At 45.7% G+C, this 20,788-nt stretch overlaps 5 protein-coding genes across 5 annotated transcripts; 3 read left to right on the top strand and 2 right to left on the bottom strand.

Annotated features, from left to right (window-relative positions):
• Positions 1-5,063: 5,063 nt before the first annotated feature.
• On the bottom strand, positions 5,064-8,258 carry F4822DRAFT_213280 (uncharacterized protein). Its single transcript, XM_051453892.1, has 5 exons — positions 7,362-8,258; positions 7,019-7,291; positions 6,154-6,963; positions 5,406-6,063; positions 5,064-5,316 (listed from the first exon to the last, which is right to left on the bottom strand). Exons 1-5 carry the CDS (start codon positions 8,075-8,077, stop codon positions 5,269-5,271), a joined length of 2,505 nt encoding a protein of 834 aa, XP_051315556.1. The 5' UTR covers positions 8,078-8,258; the 3' UTR covers positions 5,064-5,268.
• Positions 8,259-11,008: 2,750 nt separating this feature from the next.
• Positions 11,009-11,430, top strand: F4822DRAFT_213342 (uncharacterized protein). Its single transcript, XM_051453894.1, has one exon. The coding sequence runs from the start codon at positions 11,128-11,130 to the stop codon at positions 11,347-11,349; it is 222 nt and encodes a 73-aa protein (XP_051315557.1). The 5' UTR covers positions 11,009-11,127; the 3' UTR covers positions 11,350-11,430.
• A 685-nt stretch (positions 11,431-12,115) lies between these two features.
• F4822DRAFT_213330 (cytochrome b5) lies at positions 12,116-13,553 on the bottom strand. The gene is made up of 4 exons (XM_051453893.1): positions 13,256-13,553; positions 13,083-13,117; positions 12,922-12,979; positions 12,116-12,697 (listed from the first exon to the last, which is right to left on the bottom strand). The coding sequence occupies exons 1-4, from the start codon at positions 13,344-13,346 to the stop codon at positions 12,516-12,518; spliced, it is 366 nt and encodes a 121-aa protein (XP_051315558.1). The 5' UTR covers positions 13,347-13,553; the 3' UTR covers positions 12,116-12,515.
• A 272-nt stretch (positions 13,554-13,825) lies between these two features.
• Positions 13,826-15,626, top strand: F4822DRAFT_428127 (TPR domain-containing protein; the record flags this gene model as incomplete). Its single annotated transcript, XM_051460855.1, has 4 exons — positions 13,826-14,184; positions 14,254-14,936; positions 15,019-15,126; positions 15,253-15,626. 4 exons carry the CDS (start codon positions 13,826-13,828, stop codon positions 15,624-15,626), a joined length of 1,524 nt encoding a protein of 507 aa, XP_051315559.1.
• Positions 15,627-19,909: 4,283 nt separating this feature from the next.
• F4822DRAFT_428128 (uncharacterized protein) lies at positions 19,910-20,605 on the top strand (the record flags this gene model as incomplete). The annotated part of the gene is made up of 3 exons (XM_051460856.1): positions 19,910-20,038; positions 20,102-20,257; positions 20,324-20,605. The coding sequence occupies 3 exons, from the start codon at positions 19,910-19,912 to the stop codon at positions 20,603-20,605; spliced, it is 567 nt and encodes a 188-aa protein (XP_051315560.1).
• Between the last annotated feature and the right edge of the window lie 183 nt (positions 20,606-20,788).

The following is a 20,788-nucleotide window of genomic DNA, read 5'->3' on the forward strand; positions in this document are numbered from 1 at the left end:
GTATGAAGCAACTTGCTTCCAAGGGTCCTGAACAACGCCATGGGGAAACAGAATCGACTTAACTAATATGTTGCCGGGTGTCCTAGACTTGGGCATCCTACTCCTACTCCCCTCTAACTCTGAATCAAAGTCGACCCACGCGGAGCCGCAAAGTCGAAGGTATAGATGTACCCTGTCTGTAGTTTTGCAGGGGCTGAAGTGATTGCGGCCATTTCGTACATCCCCTGGTTGGTGGTTGGCGTCTATGTGATGTAGCACTGTATGCATGGACAAAAATTATGGTACGCACCCCCTGATCCGTGCTGGGATTGGTCCAGCGAGCCAGCGGATCAAATTGATCTCAGCTGTTGGGGCAGAAAGCCGGGCCAGATCGAAACGGGGTACCTATGACTTGGGTACATGGAAGTGGAGCGCGAACCATCTGCAGTATGTAGTTCGCAATCCATCCCACGATAGGGCCGTGTCTAGTGAATCGCACGATTTCGACTCTTTAGAAACCTGCGATAAAGATTCAGAGTTGTACATAGTTGGATAAGAAAGAGGCGCATGCCCGACCATGACGCACATGGTATCGTAGATCGGAGCGCGATAATGGACAATGTGTAGAAACATTTCTGAAAAATGCCTAGTCGAACGCGGAGAAGCCCGTGGAGGCTTGCGGGGGATCTCTAATAAGGCGTCCTGGACACCTAGGCACAATGGTCGACGGCAACAACAAGGCAGAAAGCCACGATAAGCGGCATTCATACAGAGACAGATACTTGACCGCATAATAGATTCGCTATTCCCATAGTTGCTGCCGCTTTTGCTGCATCTTGAAGGTGCCCAGTAACATCCTAAGAGATGGAAAATTTTTCTCCTTTGCTGTTAGTCTCTAATGTTGGCTTGTCGCTACTACGTATATTCGCCCGGCTGCTGTGTGGTAGAGTGTTTCCCCCCTCTCTCGCAATGAGCTGGCTGCAGGGGGCTGATTCTGACCCAGGCCACTTAGAGAGAGGGTGGTATGGAGGGAACTTAGACGATCCCATACCGAATCCTTAAAATTTGGGATTGCAATATACCACCAGTCGGTTGACCGCCATCTCGAACTAGCCTAGACGGAAAGGATAAGAATCAGGACAAGGGCTCTCATACTCGGTTGAGCCAGGACACATGTATCATGAACCTTCGCATATATCTCGAATGTCGGAATGCCCAAGTACTCAAGACTCGAGCACGTAATCTAAAGTACTTGCTTGCAGGCGACGTCGTGTCTGACCATCTCTCTGGGCCAGCCCCCACCCTCCTTCTTCCATCAGGTCTGCACAGTCAACAGGACAGTCAATATGGCTGTCTTTCCGAATTGAGACCAACAAAAGGAAAGCTGAATGCAAGCACCAGGCATTGAGCGGCTAAACACAAGAAGCGCCAATAGGAAGGCCGCATCAGTTAAGCGGTACATTGATGTTTGAACGGCGAGATGACGATCATAACCTGTATCGCCTACAAGCCCATCCCAAGAAGAATAGGAAACATAAATGACGACAGACTGGCGGGCAGGCAGTACCTATCAACGTAGTAGTAGATACGATACCCTGTCCATGATTAAAGGGAGACGAAAATTATGAAATCTTGGATGTCCATTTGCCTTGCATGGCTAACTACTTTGGCTTAGTTAGATGTGTCAATAAGAAGAGCGAGGGTATTATTCAGGCGGTAGACAATTTTTTTCATTTGATTGATGTGAGAACTGACAGCAAATTAGGAAATGGGGAGTACCGAAAAGTCGTGGGGGCTGTGATAATAACCCATAAGGAGATGGACAGCCATTTGGAGTAAAGGAAGCGGTATGAAGAAGAAAAGAGAAGATACCTCGAGTACTTAGATATCTAGGTACCTTAGGTACGTGGTCGGAAACACAAGGTGGGCTGTGCGTCACCGAATAAATCCACTTTGGGGGCCTATTTCAAGACTAGCGCCAGAGTCTAGGAGGTACATCCGTTTACGGTATATAGTATTTACACTGTCCACCGGGGTCGTTACAGCACCTGCCTGCCATATAAAATAAAATAAAAAAGAAGGCAACCAAAACGTGTACCTAATTACAGAACGCCATACTTACACAGCATTATCACATGTAGTTATTACCTACATATACATAAAGTAGTTTGAACCCGGTCTGCTAGGTGTATGCACTTTATGTAAATGAATACTAGGACATTAGGGTACTAAGGCACTAAGGCACTAAGGTATCTTCGTTTATACCGTATTCCTCGTTGAAGACAAAAAAGAAAAAGAAAAAGAAAATCACAAAAACAAGGCGACCATGGGTAGCTGACAAGCATACCGTACCATACAACTTACACACGACATCTGGACTTACATACTATATCTATCTACCTACATATCCATACATACATACATTAGTTACCTACCTACCTAAGGTACACACACCCATTAACACCCACACCTCGCCAGCTGCCGTTCTCCAATATCCCGCTTCTATTTTTCTTCCCCCTCCTACAAATGCCATAAAATATGCATGTAAGATCACCATGTTGTCATAAAAGTAACCATTAAAAATCTCGGACACATGGATTTTTCATATCCGCTAGCACTCCTGTCCATTGCCCACAACGCTTACCGAGCAGAGCCGCACGATCGATACTTTTGTACACGTGTATGGCCCCAAAAGCGACCCAGCCCGGCCGCTGTCTGTCTAAGTCAAGTAGGTCTACTGAGACTCCGCACTTCTGGAAAGGACAAGGTTAGATAGATGGGTTGTCCTCGAGCCCGTAGGAAGAAAGTTGAAGACCTATCGTTAGGAAGGATTGCTATGTCCATGAAACACTAATAATTTATTACGTACCTGGGCTGCTAGGTTCATTTCCGGCGCGGCCAGCCCCAGACCGGTCAAAATCATCCTTTGGTTCGAAGGGGTATATCTGTGTGGCCTCCATTGTCCTGGCCAGTTATCTTACTGCATCCCGCTACGCCCGAAGCCCACGCGAAGCTCAGAACTCAAAGAGCTGAGCCGCTATCGTGCGTTTGTCTCAGGCCCTAAAGATCCGTTCCTTGCATAGTGCCTATCTAGTAGATCGGGCTCGTGGATAGTTCCTACGTTAAGCGCGCGGCGCTCTGTTACACCAACACAGTGGCTCAGACATGTTGTTAACAGTCGATCCTGGCTTACACCGGCTAAGTACAGACAGCGTAGATTGGGTTCCCGATCCCCCCTGTTCCCTATCCCCTGAGGCAAATGAATGACTTCTCTCGAAGATGAAGCAATCCTCAGCTTTCATTAATGCTTTGACTGGAAAGACCGTCTTGCTGGATCTCTTGCCCTCCTGTGCCAACTAGACTTCGCATAGAATGCCCCATGATAACCCTAGATTTGAGGAGGGATGCTTTCCCCCTAGACCCGATGTATAATGCAAAGCATGTGAACGTATCATATTAAACCACCTAGCGGTTATGGTCTGGTTTCTGTTGGGACTGAAAATGCAATTACCCCTGACCCAATACGACGTCCCGCAATCTTGAGTTTCCATCTTAAGTATATCCGTATTATTCCTCCAAACTCCCTTTGTTTGTATGTTAGTATTAGCGTCCTCCTAGTCATTCATAAAAAAAACCCTAACCGAGTATTCTATTATACCCAATGACTCTCGAGATGAACAGAGAGCATGGAGGTCGGACGCAGTATGGGTTGAACCGCTAGCGAGGGTCCTCGGTTCCGGCAGGTCATAAGCAGTCATCAAAATGCTAATCAATCAGCAACCATTTATTGTTGTACCTAGTAATATTCTACGACCCACTACGAATATTCAGATCCTAGCCTGTTGGATTCGATTGAGTCGAGACGAAAACGTATTCATATATTCTTCTATACATTAATAATATTTACCTAGGTAAGATTCAGCAAAGAGAGGATATGAGATGTTTCTTCTAATCATGATTTCGGGTTAATAGGCAAATTATGTGACGGTAGTTTGGTCCGCCAAGGCGGGCGAAAAAGAAATAAATGTTATATTTCAAAGGATAGATAAGTATCTATTTGGTAGTGGACAATCTAGGAAATGTAAAAGTTTTCTGGCAAGCTGCCTGCCCGGTATTTGGTGAGCCTCGACGACTACCTAGGTACAACCCCCTGATTATTAAATTAAGACGCAAGATCTACCACTAGCTAAGCGCTGACACTGGAAAATTAAGTATTCCTACCTTTTTCACATGATTCGCTTACGTAGCTACGTATCTACCTGGCAAGTAGGACGTAGAGAGAAAGGGGTGCTCAGAAGTTCGCTGCATGAATACCTAGGTACCTAGGTAATTTTTGCAGAAAGTCTTTTCTTCAAGGTACCAAGCTTGCTAGAAGTCTATGCCCTGGAGGGCGAGATCGGATACTCCTCTAGATGCTGTATTTTGCTACAGTATAAAGGTCTTTGGGTGATGTTATAGGCAAGGAAGCGTCGATAGTGTCTCCCTTGCGTTTAAATCTTTCTCCATCAAATATCTATTCTAATTTGTATTTATTTTGTGGTAACGTCGCAGATTCCCCGTACAATTCGACCATTCGAAATGCTCAATTTTCTTTTGTTAACAAAGCAAGAAGCCTCCTTAAAAGCCGAGTGTTCCTATACCGCCTAAAAGCAAAGAGAAGTGCTGGTATTGCCGACCAGAAGTAACGAGGAGCTTGCTAATAGTTTACTACGGCTTTAGGATAAAGTGTCACTATTTGACAGCGGCCGATAATACGTGAGTCTCTATCACGATTCTCTTTATTCTATTTCGTAAAAGACCTATTGCTTTCTTAAACTCACTTTTGATTGAACTCGATCCCCGCTCAACACATCCAAGTAGTCATTGCTAACTTCATAGGAGTTTTTCTTTTCTAATAGAACGAATCCTCATGATAATATCTTCGATATTATATTCCGAATCCATTTTGATTGTATTGTCATCCGTTGTTGACAATCTTACAACCCTACGAGTACACCGCGGCCGATTCTGACGCCATCAGAAATCCTGCGACATAACATACATGGAACGGGTGCACAATTAAGACACATTATAGATCTGGAAGAAGATTATTGTTGAATATACGTGTCATCATTGAACGTTATCGTATATTTAATCATATTACTCGTAATGTAGTGGGAAGAGTCGTTGCTTCCTCTGGTATGATGCTGTCTAATCCCTATATGATATAATAAAATAACTGATACGCAAATCGAATAAACAACCCTTGATTAAATAACGCTATTACTATGCTATGTGGGATTCATAGCACTAATAACAATCCCTACACAGCCTATGTTGGCAAGAAACTGTAGTACACTGCTTACTGGTTAGAGGCATAATTTCACTACACTGGCACTGCGAACATGTTAGAACATTGGTTATAAGCAAACTGAGGGACCACTTACACAATTACGCCTGGGCATCTCTTGTAATGTTTCGACGCGCTTTGAAACAAGCGCATCACGCCCATCGTCCCTCTTCCTCTTCTGCTTTATATGCTGCTTCTCAAGCTCGTGCTGGCCTTGCATATTAGAAGTATCGGTCGAGCAAGCTGGCGCAGACATAGTGGCTCTAGAGTTGCCGGTATCGTCTGGTGTTGACTCCTGAGGCCTTGAGAGGTGTGAACATTCATTTTCCCAATCACTGATATGCCTTTGTGGTAGGTTATTGCGCCCATGAAAATGATCATCTATATGGTTGAACCGTTCGGTCCAGGCCTCTATACCTTCCTTCTTGATTTCGATTATTTCGTAGCAGAAACCACACCAAAAGCGAGCTTCGCAGTTCCGCCCCACGCGGCACATTTCGAGTTTGGCTTCTAAGGCTCCTTGGTTGCTAATGTGATGTACTGTGTTAAGATGTTGTTTGAACAGTTCACGTCGGTATATTGACTTTCCACAGACTTTGGAAGGGCCGTCGGAAAATTTCTCATCGCATCTCCAGTGCTCCAACATATAATGTTGGCTGTTCTCATGGCGCTTCCAGTCGTTCTTGCTACCGAACTTCTTGTCACATCCTGGGAATGTGCAACCGTATGGCTTTAAATGCCGCTTTTCGTGCTTTCTATACGATTGTTAGTCGCTTGAAAGAATGAGGCGGAGGGAATAAATCCTTATAGAGGAAGGGAAGAACTGGCAGCGGAGAGTCACTTACTTCAATTCGCAACGTCGGCTAAAGCTTTTGTGGCATGTAGGACAGGCGTGAGCTGCCTCGGATGGGACGTTGCCAATCGGTTCTTCTTTTGTAGTCTCCGGGTCCGGTGGATTCCCCCTTTTGTACCCGAGTTTTTCAAGCATACCATTGCTTTGAAGTTTTTCAAGTATTTTCGCTACGTTATCGCGATTCGTCAGATCTATGTCCCCCATCTCAAGATCTCTTGCCCCAGGAAATGCATGGATCTTCTCGTTGATGTCAATTGACACTTCTAACTCCCCATGAGGCTCGGAGCCCTCATTGGATGAGACACCTGGGAAATTCTGGGGTTCATTGAGCGTATCCGTTTTGTAATGGCCCAAGGGTTTTACGTTACCATCCAATTCAGAATCCGAGTTCACTGAATTGAGGTCGGAATCACTTTCTTTTAATAGTCTTGGTTTCACGACCTTGGTATCATCAAGTGCAGAGTTAGGTGTAGTTAAGGGTTGGTTCGATGTTACTGCTTGTTTATCGAAATATATGTCGTTATTCTCCGGACGCACGTCTCCAACGGCGGAATTATTGGGTATGCGTAAGTGGTCTTCGCTTGCGAATTTATTCACGGTTGAGGCCGCTTCAGGTTGACTATGGTCACGACCTTCCACGGGACTTGCTTCCGTAGACAGTTCAATGACTGGGCTTCGGGGTAGTCTCGAGTTTTCCGAAGCATAGCTGGTATTTCCAACAGGAAACACACTAAATCTATCAAATCCATGGGCTGTGCTATCGCGAACTGAGCTGAAACCCTCTTTGGGTGAAAGCGTTGGCCTGCAAAAAACAATCAGAGGTTTCTTCATATATAAGGAGATAAATGGTTATATACCTGATCTTGTATTGATCCAAATCTTCGTCTGATATCGAATCTTTTTGGTGAACACGCTTCATATGAGCCCGAAAATTATCGGCACGGGGCCATATCTTGTCTTTGTGTTTGCAAGCGCCTACTGGACATCGATAGCGGCTGCCACTGGCACCCTCATCTGGATGTAGGCTTCGCTTGTGCCTATCAAGATCATTTGGCGTACTGAAGCCCTCACGACGAGTACAGCCATTTACATTACACTTAAAAGGCTTATCATGCCTCTGCTTGTGTTTCCTAGTAGCAGTGTGTTTTAGCGATAGTTCCGTCAGAGCTATTCAAATCCCAAAAAGGAGTCAAGACTTACTTGAGCTCAGACTTCGTCTTGAGTAGTTTGTGGCAGACTTCACAAATCCTATTCCCTTCGAGGTTGATTTGATGGTCAATGGCTGACGAGGAGGATGACGGGTGCGGTTGTTGAAGGGAAGGCCAGGCGGATTCTGGATTTATTCCGCCTTTGGACACCATGTCTTGATTGTAAGACCGAAAATTCAGTTCACCTATGTGTCCAATGAGACTTTGGGTCTCCGGGTTCCGTTCCAACGACTCCTCACAGACGGATCCATTGGCAACACTATGCTTGGCTCCATAACTCCCACCATATCCGGAATCAGAGGGTATCACTCCCGGAGGTACCGTATCGCATTCCGACGGCACTATACTCTCCCGGTATTGACTGGAAAACCCCAGCGGACTACCCCGTAGGTTACCTATGATAGATGGATTCCTGAGATCACTCTGGGGGGACGTCAAGCCAGGGGGCGTCCAAGGCCCATCATTCCTATGGTACCACAAAGCCAAACGGTTCACACCCTGTCTAGGTCCGTAGGAATCGGGGTGGTTTCGATCGGCGCGAAACGGAAGATTCATATCCATACTGCGGTCTACACGGTCTATACGGTCCAAACCAGCAAGATCTGGCGATGTGCCAAAACTAAGAGCCGCCATCTTAGTTACCCGGGAATGTCCTTCCATGACGGTGTCCGAAGATCCAGAGGGAGTCAAAGAGAGATGATCAGCCATATTGGGTGGAGTTTACGGAAACAATCCAAATGGCTGTGGGCGGTTATCAATGCGGAAAAAAAATGAAAGTGAAATACTAGGAAATGAAGTTGCGAGGCTTGTATTGCCACTTGCTCGCTGAGCTAGGCCCTTGAGAAAAGCGAGACATATACCGAGTTGGGCTCGAAGTGTCTTTAATCCAGGGACGGTTCCACACTTGAGTATGTTCTTTAACAAACAAGTTAGTATAGGCAGTGTGAGGGACGTCTTCTATGTCTTCACGACATATGTTGCCTATCTCGAGAAGTGCGAGCACGTGGTTTGAATGAAGCGATGCGTTCTTCAATAGCACACGTGCTAATACTATAGCAGGCGACGCCAGGTATTTCGAGGACTATTAAAGGACCAACTAACGTGGAGATTAATCAGGATACGTCCAGATTCCTAGATAGAGATTCGTGCTATGAATTCCTCGGAGTCGTTTTGGCAGAGAAAAGTCGTCGAGGCCGGCTTGGCCAACGGACCAAACGCCCTAAGGCTGCAATTGAACGGGGGCACGTATAACCGAATTATAAATCGAGAATTAAAGAAAGATAGAGGCGAAACATGGCTTTAGCGGAAGGGAAAACGGGGTAATCGAATGGAAAAGCAGGTGCGCCCGACGTTTTACTTAGAAAGTTGAAAAAAGGAAGCGAAATATTCGGTTGGTACGAGGCATGTTGAGTCGGGAAGGCAACAATCAGGTCACAAGTCATAGGTAGGTTCTTACCGTAGATACCTCCTACCTTAGGGACCTAATAGTTTTCGGTCAAGACCTAAGAGGAAAAAAAAGAAAAGGAAAGTGAGGCGGACAATTGCGCAACTACTAAGGGTACTAAGGTACCTATACAAAACTAGGACAATATAGTACTTTTATACATGCATAATAGTATAGTACCGACCATCACACCATAATTACGCCCTTTCATTGAAGTACTTTCTTAACTATGTATGCACAGCCACAAACATTGTCCTGAATATTTTTATGGATCTAGTTGCCTGATTGCTTGTCTGAGTACCAAGGTACTTAAACTGAGGTATATTTCATAAAGATAAATGTACCGATCGTATGTACATATGTATGTACTGTTTTAGATGCCTTTAATTTATGTATCTATTCTGAAACTTCTCTATCATCGATTTTGCTTCTTCTTTGCTTCTTTTCCTCTCAGCATTGAACTTCAACATGGCAGCATGTTAAATGTATATCCAATAGAGCAATTTTAATACGGAAAAGCGATTTCGTCTACTCCGCCGTTTGATAGCTAAATACCACGACCCCCCCCCCCCTCTCCCCCACACGCGACCACACCTTCGTATAGGCCTCTATCCTTTGTGAATATTATTCAATTTAGCGATGAGCATGGGCGACACCCGTCAATCAGACTATCCAGGACACATCTTCAAGCTACATCTCATAAAGTACGTGGCATGCAAAGATCAGGTCTCAGACTTGAGGCAGGAAAATATGCTAGCCCCCCGTCAAACGTTTCCTAGATATACAACTGGATCGATCATGTCGTCTTCCTTTCGAAACCCATCAAGGTCGCTAGCGTTTCCTTAACAAATAGTCAATGATATTGGTAGCACGAAATTGAAGCGTTCAACCCGGATCTTTGCAGCAACGGCCAGTAGCCTGAGAAACTACTTGATTATGTGCGACAAGTGTCAATTGTCCGATGCGTCATGAACGATAGTTCTCGCATCTCCGTGGTACTTCAAGGAGTCATTGGCGTTAGATGCCAAACGCTCCCGAAATCACAATCTCGGTAGCGATCCGTCGTGCTCATTACGTACGTGTTGACTGCAGTCTAGAGTTCTGACAGCATCTACGCGTTGGATTGAAGGTGGGTTGTTTGCTCCCTTGTGCTCTCGGGCCGTGCCGTACCTAGGGGGGGTCCAGCACTGGCGCAAACTGGGCTCCATTCCAATATTAAATATTGGATGGCTACCTAGGTACTCTACTCACCTGCAGGTAGGTAAATACCTACCTAGGTACCCAAGGTAGCTGGTAGGTTGGTACATCGAAGCCCTTTTTATAGCGTATATACTGGTAACACCAGCTCTCCGGAATGGTCGGTCTAGCTCCGTTGAAGCTACTAACCGTTTTCTCTCAAGTTATGAAATATTTATATGTACCTAGGTAGTCATGGTCAGCGGTAGCAGACATTTTCAAAGCCCGCCCGCTAGGGTGAACGGTTAAGCGTGTCCCCGTCCTTTCTCTACGGATCCTCTAGGCATGAAGGGGCTTCAGCAAACCCTAGGTAGTCCCTGATGCCCAATGGGCGGCAATATAGCTCTACGAGGTGCCCGGGTCTCGGAGTTCTTCTTATTTCGTTATCACTTTCCAGCGCGACCAAGTCAATACTCGAGTTGACCTAGGCGAGTACTTCGAATTTGATATCCAAAGGAGTACCTCATTATATCATTCCTGGAGCTTTACGGAAAACATATGACTCGTCCCCTACAGGCACGCCGTACCACGCAATCTTGCTGTGACAGAATGATCGTGGAGCAAGGGGAAATATGACAAGTCGGCCGTCCTCGATAAGAACAGTACAATATATGTGGACGAGCTAAGTAGCTAATGCGAGTTTCCCCTTTTAGCGGAGGAAAGCTGCGTAAAACAGAACGATAGAGTATCTCCTCACTATTCTAATTATGAGAAAACCTCCTAGCTGTTTGTCCCTGTCATTATGTCACCAAAAGTTAAGTATCTTTGGGAACGGAGCAAACATGGTTTCTATATAAGAAGAGCCTCATCTCATCGGTTAAAGTTATGGTGCTAGGTACTCTTGGACACCACTCTACGCTTTCACTGGATCTCATGTTGTTTCCTATTTTCGCAATTCGAGGTATGAACGGAACACCTCATCTAATATATCAACATCTAACTTGACATAGCCCCCTGCAATTGAAAACAAACATCTCAACCTGGTTTTCGTGAGTAAAGACTATACAAATTTCCTCTTGATAACATTGCTTAAAAGCTCGGCTAACTCCTGCCAGAATTTATTTCTTAAGCGGCAACGATGTGCGATTACGATGAGTTCCGGTTCGAATGCAACCACTCAGTATGTCGCTTGAAGTCCTACTGCCATTTCGCACGTAACGACCCCAATCACATTTGCCTTGGAGTCAAGAAGCTCCGAGACTCGTGGCTCCAGGCAGGACAGCTCTGCGAAAAATGTGTCGAGAATGGATTTCGCTTGGTGAATGGAAAGATATGGGCCCCTCCTCATCGTGCGAGGTGAATACTGTACGGGCATAAGAGATAGATATTGCCGGGGATTACGCAGTATACAGTATGCATTCAGTTTGACGTCGGATGACGTCCGCGAAAAGCTTCAAGATCCATGAGAACTGAATACAGCAGTCTAGGCAGACCTATGTGGGCTGTTCATATGCAGCCTCGGGATGTGCTATTCCGATCGCTTGAGTCGAGGACGCAGCGAAGCAGAAAAGGTTCTATGTTGCTCACCGACTACCACGAACTTTGGCGAATTGTTTCGAAAGGGGGGACAAATATGCATAGACAGCTGTCTGTGGGACGTGCTTATACGATTCAGAATCTGCTTATGCGCCCTCTGCCTATATGCTTAGGTGGTTACTTGTATCGATTATTATGGATTGGAGAGAGAAGAATATGGAAATGACTTAGTCTAACCAAATCATTAACTGGCACGTTGCTGTTTCCATTCGGGAATTCCCAATGATGCCACATAGCGAAACGCATTGTGTACTCGCCTGTGTCAGGCCCGTTGAGTTTGACGAAGCCATATCTATCTGAGTACCTACCAGGATAGGTATTTCTGTATCGTCTAGGTAGTTGATGAGACTCGATCGAGGACCTTATGCCAGAAAACAGACGTACAGTGGCATAGGTTAGGAAGTACTATTCGGGGCACGATCTTAAGATAATTATCCATTTAATAGGGGAGGAACAGATATATTCAGTCGCAACCAATAAGCCTGTTAGGAGTAATCACACTAAAGTTTGGCCCATATTCATGATTCTCCAGGGCAATTTGGACATGTCTTTACGCTTAGGAGTCGTGAAAAGTCTTCTGGGCCTAGGTAATTTATTTCTGTATGACATCTAGAGAACCTTCAAGACGAAGACTAGCCTCTATTCTTGCTTGAAAGTTAGTAGCCTAATTAATGGGTACCTAGGTATCTGGCCTTAAGTGAGGCAGGATTTTCTGTATTCACTGTCGGTCATGGGTGTATTGATGCGTATGGTATTCGGCCGTGTTTCCACATCGGTCCTATAAGGTTGAGCGGATCGATTTAGGCCAATGTCCCATTACCGCGGTTTGGTACCCAAGATTATTCAGGAAACCCTCATGACTTTCGATGAGTGAATGTTGCTAGAGCCCGATAATGCGCGCCAACACACGTATGTACACTAGCATGCCAACTATTCCTGGTTGGTTGCACCTTGAACGACACCGACAACGTTATAACGCTTTGAGAAGAAGGTATTCCAGTCGTCCAATGTTTGCTTTTCTTTGTCACCCAAATCCTGCCACTCTGGCTTTACATCTTCTGCCTTCGTTGACGTCTTCGCCAACGCACGAGAAGCGTCCTTCCCGGCGAAGACTAAATGAATTAGCAAGCATCCTATTCTACTCTTCCACACCTAAAGAGCCAATTCAAAATAACGAGGAGGGATGTGGTTAGACATGAGATGGATACTCCAATTTTCAGATAGCTGGATAGCAAACAAGAGACAAGGCACACTTAGCTACCATAGGGACATCGGTGTTTCTGAAAAGGGAGCTTGAATAGTAGTATCTCATGGTGAATGAAACACTGCCACGTACCATGGTATGAACCCCCTTCCCGATATGCTTTATTGCCACTGACATCGTAGACTTTGCCCTAAAAACAGCATGTTAGACTACAAACACTGAAAAAGGTCGGTACACAGTCAATTTTGAACTGATAGTGAGGATAGGAGACACAACAGAATGAATAAACGCACCTTGATTGCCACATAAGCCTTTTGTCCCTCGGTACCTATGTTGGGGTGATCAGAAAAACACGCATTCCACTTCGAATTATGATGATGACAAGAGAATAGCAGTGAGGGTCGGTATGTCGCTCCAGGCACATATGGTTTTATATATTCGGAGTTACTTCACGGGGTCAACCCACCATCGGCTTTTGCTAATTCCTCGACAGAGATAATATCATTCTTAGGAGGGTCTAGGTTCACAGGAGCCTTGGGCTCAAATTTTGCTGCCATTTTCTCGTTTGATCGATATCAAATGTTTGCTTTGCGTGATTGTGGATTTAAAAGAGTAAAGTAGGTAGGCGGGAGAGGTAAGCAGATTTATGTAGGTGAAGTGAAGGTAGGAAAAGGATTAGGGTACTTCGTCATTTGCAATGGAACTGATCTGATATGCTTAGAAAGGTATGTACATGTGGGGTGGTCCATGCGTAAGATATACGCTTGCAGCAGCCGAGGTACATATATCAATCAATACATGTACCTTAGCTTGCCTAATGTAGCTAATTGATTGAGCTAACTTTGGCGGGGCAAATGACTTACATAATGTTGTCCACTATAAGCTCCAGCGCTAATTGAAATTCATTAGTGAAATTCGCGAACCAAACAACAACCATAAAACGTCATCAACTTTTACTATTTCAAGTAGTCGTAGTTGTTACAAAAACATGGCTCATCGCTACCGTTGATAGTAAACAGTATATTTAATACTTACAATGTCGAGTTCGCGCAATGTTGCAAGGCTGTCTTCTGGCTCCAGAAGCAGTTTCATGCATGCTCAATGCATCCGTCGGAGATCAGCTAGACTGGTTGCGCCGTGGTTCTCGACTCGATTAGAATGCGCCAGAGTCGCAGGTACTGAGGCGGCCATAATTCATATTGTCCAACAACAGCGATACCAATCCTCTTCACACGAACCAACAGAACAGAAACCACCATTACCCCCATCGAAACTTCTTCTGCGAGCTCTAAAACAGGGCTTAAGTTTTCGTCCCCTGCTCAGCGCCTTTCGAGGCCAGAGTCTTCGTTCTCTATTTCGACAAAGTCCCGAAGAACTCGTCCTTGCTATTGCTCTGTAAGAGAATTTCCCTTCCGATCAGACTAAAGAGTGGATGACTTACTAACCTTCGAGAATTGCCTGAAGCCTATGCGGTATAGCTGGCATATCCGTTTACGTAGGTTATGCTTATTTCAATTACTTTCAGTCGAAGCAGTTCACTCGATTCCCTCCACCGATCGCTAAGTCCCTTCGCCGTGCTCTGTACTATAGTAATTATACACCGGATCCGAGGTTAGCCCTCAAATATTACAAGATGGCGTTGGAGCAGTGTTCGGAAGCCGGTCTTGACCCATTCTCTGATGAAGTTATGGGGATTAGGATTCAATTAGCTGCTTGGTTTGAAAAAATCGGCAGCTACAAAAATTCCATTGAGGTCCTAGAGGCGCTCCTACAAGATTGCGGAAAATGGGTTGAAAAATTGGAAAAGGGTGTTCAGGACGGGTTGGTTGACAATTCGGGAAGGCTAGTAGGCTCACTAGAAACGCAACGCGCTGGAGCAGAAGCAGATGCTGAGTCCGAGGCACATATAGCCCCAGAAAACCTATGGGCTAAGAGGACGAGGATACTAGGGAAATCCGTTGGGATTAGCGTCAAGCTTGGAGAGCTTTATTCTGATGAGCATGTCCTTCAAAGCGACTCGGCCGGTGAACGCTTAGTATGGGCAGTCGAGACCGTATTAAAAGAATTGCAGAGGCGCCAAATTGAGGGTGTGAAGGCGGGTGAGGGGGATTGGATGAGCCCGGGGCAAATTGGTGGTGCGCTGGAAGGTATGTCATCCCGTTTTTCCGCCATAATGGCGCTGTTGGTGCACCCTACCATTCAAGCCCAGTTATGACTAAGTAAGAACAGCTTTGGGAAACCATTACGAGTCCAAGTCACAGTACTACCTCGCGGCGCCGCTCTTCCTTCAAGCTATTTCACTTTCGCCCTCTAATAGTTGTCATACCGCCGTATTAAGTAAGGAGAAATTTGATTCGTTCAGTGTTTATATATCTATTATTTTATTTCTCTTCCCTGCCCTTTCCATACATTTTGATGAATGATTCTGTTTCGGACTTTATGCTAACTACAAGCCCCTGAAAGTGAACAACCTAGCAATTTCCCTGGCGCAGCAACCTATCCACGTGTCGTCCAATTCAAGCCAATCCTCCCAAGTAGGAGGGCCCGCCGTGGGTGCTCAACCGACGCGAGCTGCCCTTCTAGCTAGTGCCCGCTCGTGGGCTTTACAAGCCCAACAGGCAGCACGGAAGGTGCAGGGCGAGGATAGAACCAGCGAATGTGACGAAGCCTGTGCCGTAGCACTCTGCAACCTTGGAGACATTGCAACCATGGCAGGGGACCTCGAAGAAGCCAGGCGTAGATTCGAGGAGGGTTTGACTCTAAGTAGAAGGATCTCCTTTGAAGAGGGTGCCATGCAAGCCCAGGAGGGCCTAACACGCCTACCCAAGACGTCATAAACTAGATCTGCATAATCAAACAATACCAGCATTGCGACGATATTTTTCATTCCTCGGAACAAGGGCTTCGTCATATCGCAGACATTTGAACCCTCCCTTATGAATTATGTAGTATAGTAGATATCCACCATCAGATTAAGCACGAATATCTCTACCAACAGATACAATGCATGGTGATTATTTTGATTTACAATACGGCCAGAATAGGACAACGATAGGAGATCTGTCAGGCCACTTCGGGGCCGAATCATATGAAGCGTGTGTTTTTAAAGACAATGGAATTGCCGAGAGGAACTTTGGTAATAGGTGGATGAGAGGCATCGCGAGAATCGTCGTGGGTATAGATGTTGATCTTGCCGCAAGAAATTCTTTACGCAGAAAAGGTAACTATCAATGCACGGGACAGTTATCAAAAATAGCAACACCTCGATACGGAGGCAATTTCAATGTCTCGGGGATTCCTCGCACAAGTCTTAGGTGACATTACTTTGGATACCATTCGGAGTGGCAATCGTGACGCGGGTCGGGAGCGGAATCAACGGAGAGAAGATTGACCAGTGCAGTGAACTCGACCGCCGGGGCTCCGAACCTGCAGCAGAATATCTGCTTACATATTTGCTGATTATAAAATTACCTCGGGGTTCGGCATGACGCTTTATTTAGATCAGCTGGGATACATGCAGTTCTATGCTGAAGCCGTTAACATCGTTATCTCACGAAAACGCAGGTTGCCTAGATGTTCTCCTCTACTACTACTAGCCTCTGCCTGTTCATCAACCCCGGGTTTAATACTTGGATAAAGTACAATTGCAATTGTAGTGCCAATTCCGATCCTAAACATAACCCAGGAAAGAGATCCTATGTTCTAGAATCAATCAACTGTACACGGAGGTACCATACGTCAATTGCCGCTCTCGCGTCCGCATCCAGCAAATCATAGTAGGGCCGCGGGGAAGGGCGGAGTGCATGCCCGCTGACCTGTCAGAATCCCTGGGCCGGAGCATATAGCCCAGTTAATAGATGTTACCTTGTCTATTCGCCAACAAGTTTCGGGCTTATTGGTTCCCTGAATGAACCACGACCACGAGCACGAGCGACGAGCGCCTCGGCTCGTTGCGATATGCGTTTCTGAAGCCCATTTTCTTTCTACTACAGATCCGACACTGCAACTTTATTCTGACATACATACGCTCATACATACATGATGCTTAAAGTTATTATTATTTGACAACAAACTTGTCATTTGACTTCATGTGGAATCTAACTGGCTATCCTCCAGGTAGCACGGCCGGTCTGTCTTGGCCCTTCCTGAGTTCACTTTGCTCGGACATTTTCTAAGATTAAAGAGGCATCTTGCAGAGCCAAGGGGTATACACTACATAAAAGCTTCCAAACTCTTCATTAGGAAACCACTGCGGGTTAGATTTTGTGATATATCGCAGACTAGTCGACCAAACTAACAACTCCACGACCCACATGAATGGTCTCGGCTTTGCTAGAATTTGATATATGTCTAGGCGGTGGGCATATTCTGCAGCAACATGATAGCTAGGTAGGTGATGGAATTGCCCCTGGGTAATACTTGTCACGGGAATAAACGAATATGTCGTTAAATATTGGAGTTATACTCTTGTTCCTGCGCGGCTTGTGAGTCCCTTTCTCAATTCTACCTACTCGTTGCGGTAGTTTTGCGGCCCAGCTAGATTATAATTCTCTAAATGGCGAAGAATCTCTTGAACTCATACATTGATAGTAAGCATCAGGTACAATGCATATTTTCTCTATTTCCGAGGCCCCTAAATTCTTACTACCCCGGAGGAGTTGGAGGCGGACATTTAGAAGGACTTAGGACTCGAACATTAAAAAGTAAAATAAAACTTCTAATCCAAAAAAAAGAAAGAAAAGTTTGTCTTATGTAAGATTCGGGAATAGCTCAAGTGTAGGTATTGGGGGACGTTCCGACTAGTCAATCCGCCGTCAAACGCCATCGTCTTTCTGTACATGTATACTTCATATACCTAGGTGTGTTCCTAGGTACCTATATTGTCCCGCGAGCGATCACACCAAAATACCGACCAGAACCCCAGTCCAGTTCGAATAAGGGAGCAGCCGTAGATCCCTGCAAGTAGTAGATAGATGTGCCAAGAGATCTACAGTAGCGCCCCAGTCAAGCTTGAAGGCCAATACTCGGATTTCTACTTGCGAAGAGCAAGTCCCAACTTCATTCCAGAGATACACACCTGAACTTTGACTTGTGTTTCTAGATTCCTCTTATCTACTCTACCGGTTTTTACGTCTTTATGCGTGGGCTCGATTCCCCGATGGGATCTAGCGATCTATAGTCTCGACTTATAAATTAATTAAAATTCTTGAGCCTTAGTTGCTTTGCTAGGAAACTTCTAGGGACTATCCGCGCTTCATATTACCATTACAAGACTATATTATTAAGAATCATCTCAAGCGATATATAAATACACACTTAATAGCTGACACAATATTCAAAGATATCGTGTATGTTTGTCAGCAGTCGCACATAGGTATAAACGCAGACCATCTTATAGTGAGCTCTTGCTATGTGGGGTGAATTTGATGCAATACGACGTTGTGTATCGATGTAGGAATTCGATGTACGCTTTGACGCCGCTGACACTTTGCGGCTTGGTTTACAGAGTACAGTTTGGGTGCTTATGGTAGATTAGGTGGGTGATGCTGTCATCTTGGGGCTGTCGCTACTTCGCAATTCAGGGAGTGAGCATATTCACCTAGGTACCTCGGTAGGTGCATTGCGGACGAGCCTCCGCAGGCCAGTACGCCGAATCAACATTGGGATTGTGTCCTAGGATGATTCTCTCGGCCCTATCAAAGCTTAGGGTTATCAACAGAAACCTGATGCTGAAAGCTAGGGTTTGATATCCGTCGACACATTACTAGATGTTCTTCCAAGGTACGATGCCCTAGACCCGGTTCTCTAGGGCTTGGGCTGCAACTGTGGGGATGTCGGAGGGTTATGATTACGAATTGAACAATTTTTCTTGGTGCCTACCTAGGTACCTAATTTATGATAGACATGTCGATCCTAACTCCTAACGAGCCATGCATTGTCAGTACCTAGGTACAGTAGGCTGTCGCAGCGCGGATATCGCGTAAAAGTCGAGCATAAGAGACATACGCTTTACCAATTTTAGAATAAATACCAATTGGTAATCAGAATGCAACCAGGTTCCGATGACAGGTAACGACAGCTCCTCCATCCGCCGGGACATGTCTGCCGCAGAATATTTGACGGGGCTGGGCGGCAAGACAGATTCGGTGCGGCTAGGAACTCCAGAGCTGGTCGCAAATGTTCCGCAAGTCTATCGGATGCAGGCAGGTATTTGCGATCGTGTATCTCAAGTCCTACAACTATATTCACGACGCTTTCACGTTCGATGCTAAACGTCACATCCAGCTAGCACTGGGGATTCTCAATAGGTGGATATGATATTGGTGTCGAGGAAAAAAGTGAATTGTCCTACAACTCCTCGGCCTTTGCACGAAGCCAAGGGCAGGTCCATGTACTCAAGTATAAGTATCAGCCTAAGTGCGAGAGATATGTAAATTGGTAGGTCGGCGCTGCTCACCAAGCATCAAGGTTGATATTTCATCCTCTACCTAGGTACCTAGTATTCTGCACTCGCCTCTGCAAACGCCACCACGCCACGCGAGCCGATCTGACTCCATCTGGTTAATACCTGGCTTAGGTAATCTTCGTTTTCCGAGTTCCCTGTCGCCGAAGAGGACCTATTCCCCGAAGGAAACCCCACTCACTCTTAACGATGCCGGTCTTCGGGTTCTCCTCTACTACCTCTTTGGGATAGACCTCCAGCCCTCATGCCCTGGTATATAGTTACCCCGTATGCGGTTAGACGGCTGCTCCGCCTGCAAGTTCAGACAGGGATAGTGAGGTACTTGTGAGTACATCATGAGTCTTCTGCAACGCTGCAGGTTGACGACGCGACCTCTTGTCTAGTCCAACAAGGATATTTGTAAGTAGGTGAGACTTGGTGCGTTTATCATATATGAATGATGCATGTTAAACTCTCCCAGCTCCAAAGAGACGAACACCCAAGATATATCCTCGATAACATCCCCTAAGTGATATCTTGTTTTGTTTAAAGCTCTTTCTGCATTTCCCCCAAAACAACCCCCAACGTTTCAAGCCCCTCGGTCTATCATCTTCGCATTCTCTAGTCTTACCTTCAAGGGAGGATAGAAAAAAAAACCCTCAATATACTCACATAACAATGGACGACATTGACAACATCGTTGGTCTTACATCGCCTTCCAAGTCGATGTCATATGTATACGGCGATGCGGACCTATATCTAGACTCCACAAATACATCAGCTACTTCCAGCCCTATGGATTCGCCGGTGAGTCGCTCATGCACAAGTATTGTATACCTAGCTAGTCACCGACTAACAGAAACTTCACAGTACGATTTATCTTTCCAAGGGATATATGCTAGCCCTGAGCATACAGACGAGTCAGGAGAAACGAAGCAGACCGAGCCGCAGCAGCCTGCGACAAAGCCTGCAGCGAAGAGAAAACGTGAGAACAGATACAAGAATGCGCCGCCCTCGGTCCTGTCTGTAAGCTGAACAGCTCATCTGAGAGATGTGGTTATGAGGTCAAGCCACTAAAACTATTGGTTGTAGCGCCGACGAGCTCAGAATCGTGCATCTCAAAGAGCCTATCGCGAACGAAAGGATCAACGCATCAAGGATCTTGAAATCTTGCTAGGCGAGGCCCAGAAAAAGAATGATGTCCTCAGCCAGGCCTATTCGAACCTCCAAGCAGAATACATCAGGCTTAAACGTGAACAGGAAACGGCACAGCGTTTTCAACAAGCTAGTTTAGTCTACGACCCAACGATAGGCTCAGCATCGGGCGACACCGATTTATTTCTCTACAACGGCTTATCAAATTACTCTTTGTAATGTCATCAAGTGCACTTGGTCAAATTTGATAGGCCGGATGCCTCTTCGTCTATACGGCGTTCGAGTAAAAACACAGTATCGACATGTGGACATGCCCATGTTGATATTGTGATATTCATACCGAAACCGCTTCGCAATGCGAGCACCGCTGTGGTTAATGAATCATGAGAGGATATTAAAAGT

Source organism: Hypoxylon trugodes (genome assembly GCF_022578975.1).
Source record: "Hypoxylon trugodes strain CBS 135444 unplaced genomic scaffold F4822scaffold_4, whole genome shotgun sequence".
Taxonomy (NCBI): Eukaryota; Fungi; Ascomycota; class Sordariomycetes; order Xylariales; family Hypoxylaceae; genus Hypoxylon; species Hypoxylon trugodes.

Coding starts and splice junctions, on each gene's coding strand:
- F4822DRAFT_213280 (XM_051453892.1), bottom strand. CDS start 8,077: ATGGCTGATCATCTCTCTTTGACTCCCTCTGGATCTTCGGACACCGTC. Junction 7,292..7,361: donor AAGACGAAGTCTGAGCTCAA/GTAAGTCTTGAC, acceptor CACTGCTACTAG/GAAACACAAGCAGAGGCATG. Junction 6,964..7,018: donor TTGGATCAATACAAGATCAG/GTATATAACCAT, acceptor TGTTTTTTGCAG/GCCAACGCTTTCACCCAAAG.
- F4822DRAFT_213342 (XM_051453894.1), top strand. CDS start 11,128: ATGTGCGATTACGATGAGTTCCGGTTCGAATGCAACCACTCAGTATGT.
- F4822DRAFT_213330 (XM_051453893.1), bottom strand. CDS start 13,346: ATGGCAGCAAAATTTGAGCCCAAGGCTCCTGTGAACCTAGACCCTCCT. Junction 13,118..13,255: donor GGAATTAGCAAAAGCCGATG/GTGGGTTGACCC, acceptor ACCCCAACATAG/GTACCGAGGGACAAAAGGCT. Junction 12,980..13,082: donor AGGCTTATGTGGCAATCAAG/GTGCGTTTATTC, acceptor TGCTGTTTTTAG/GGCAAAGTCTACGATGTCAG.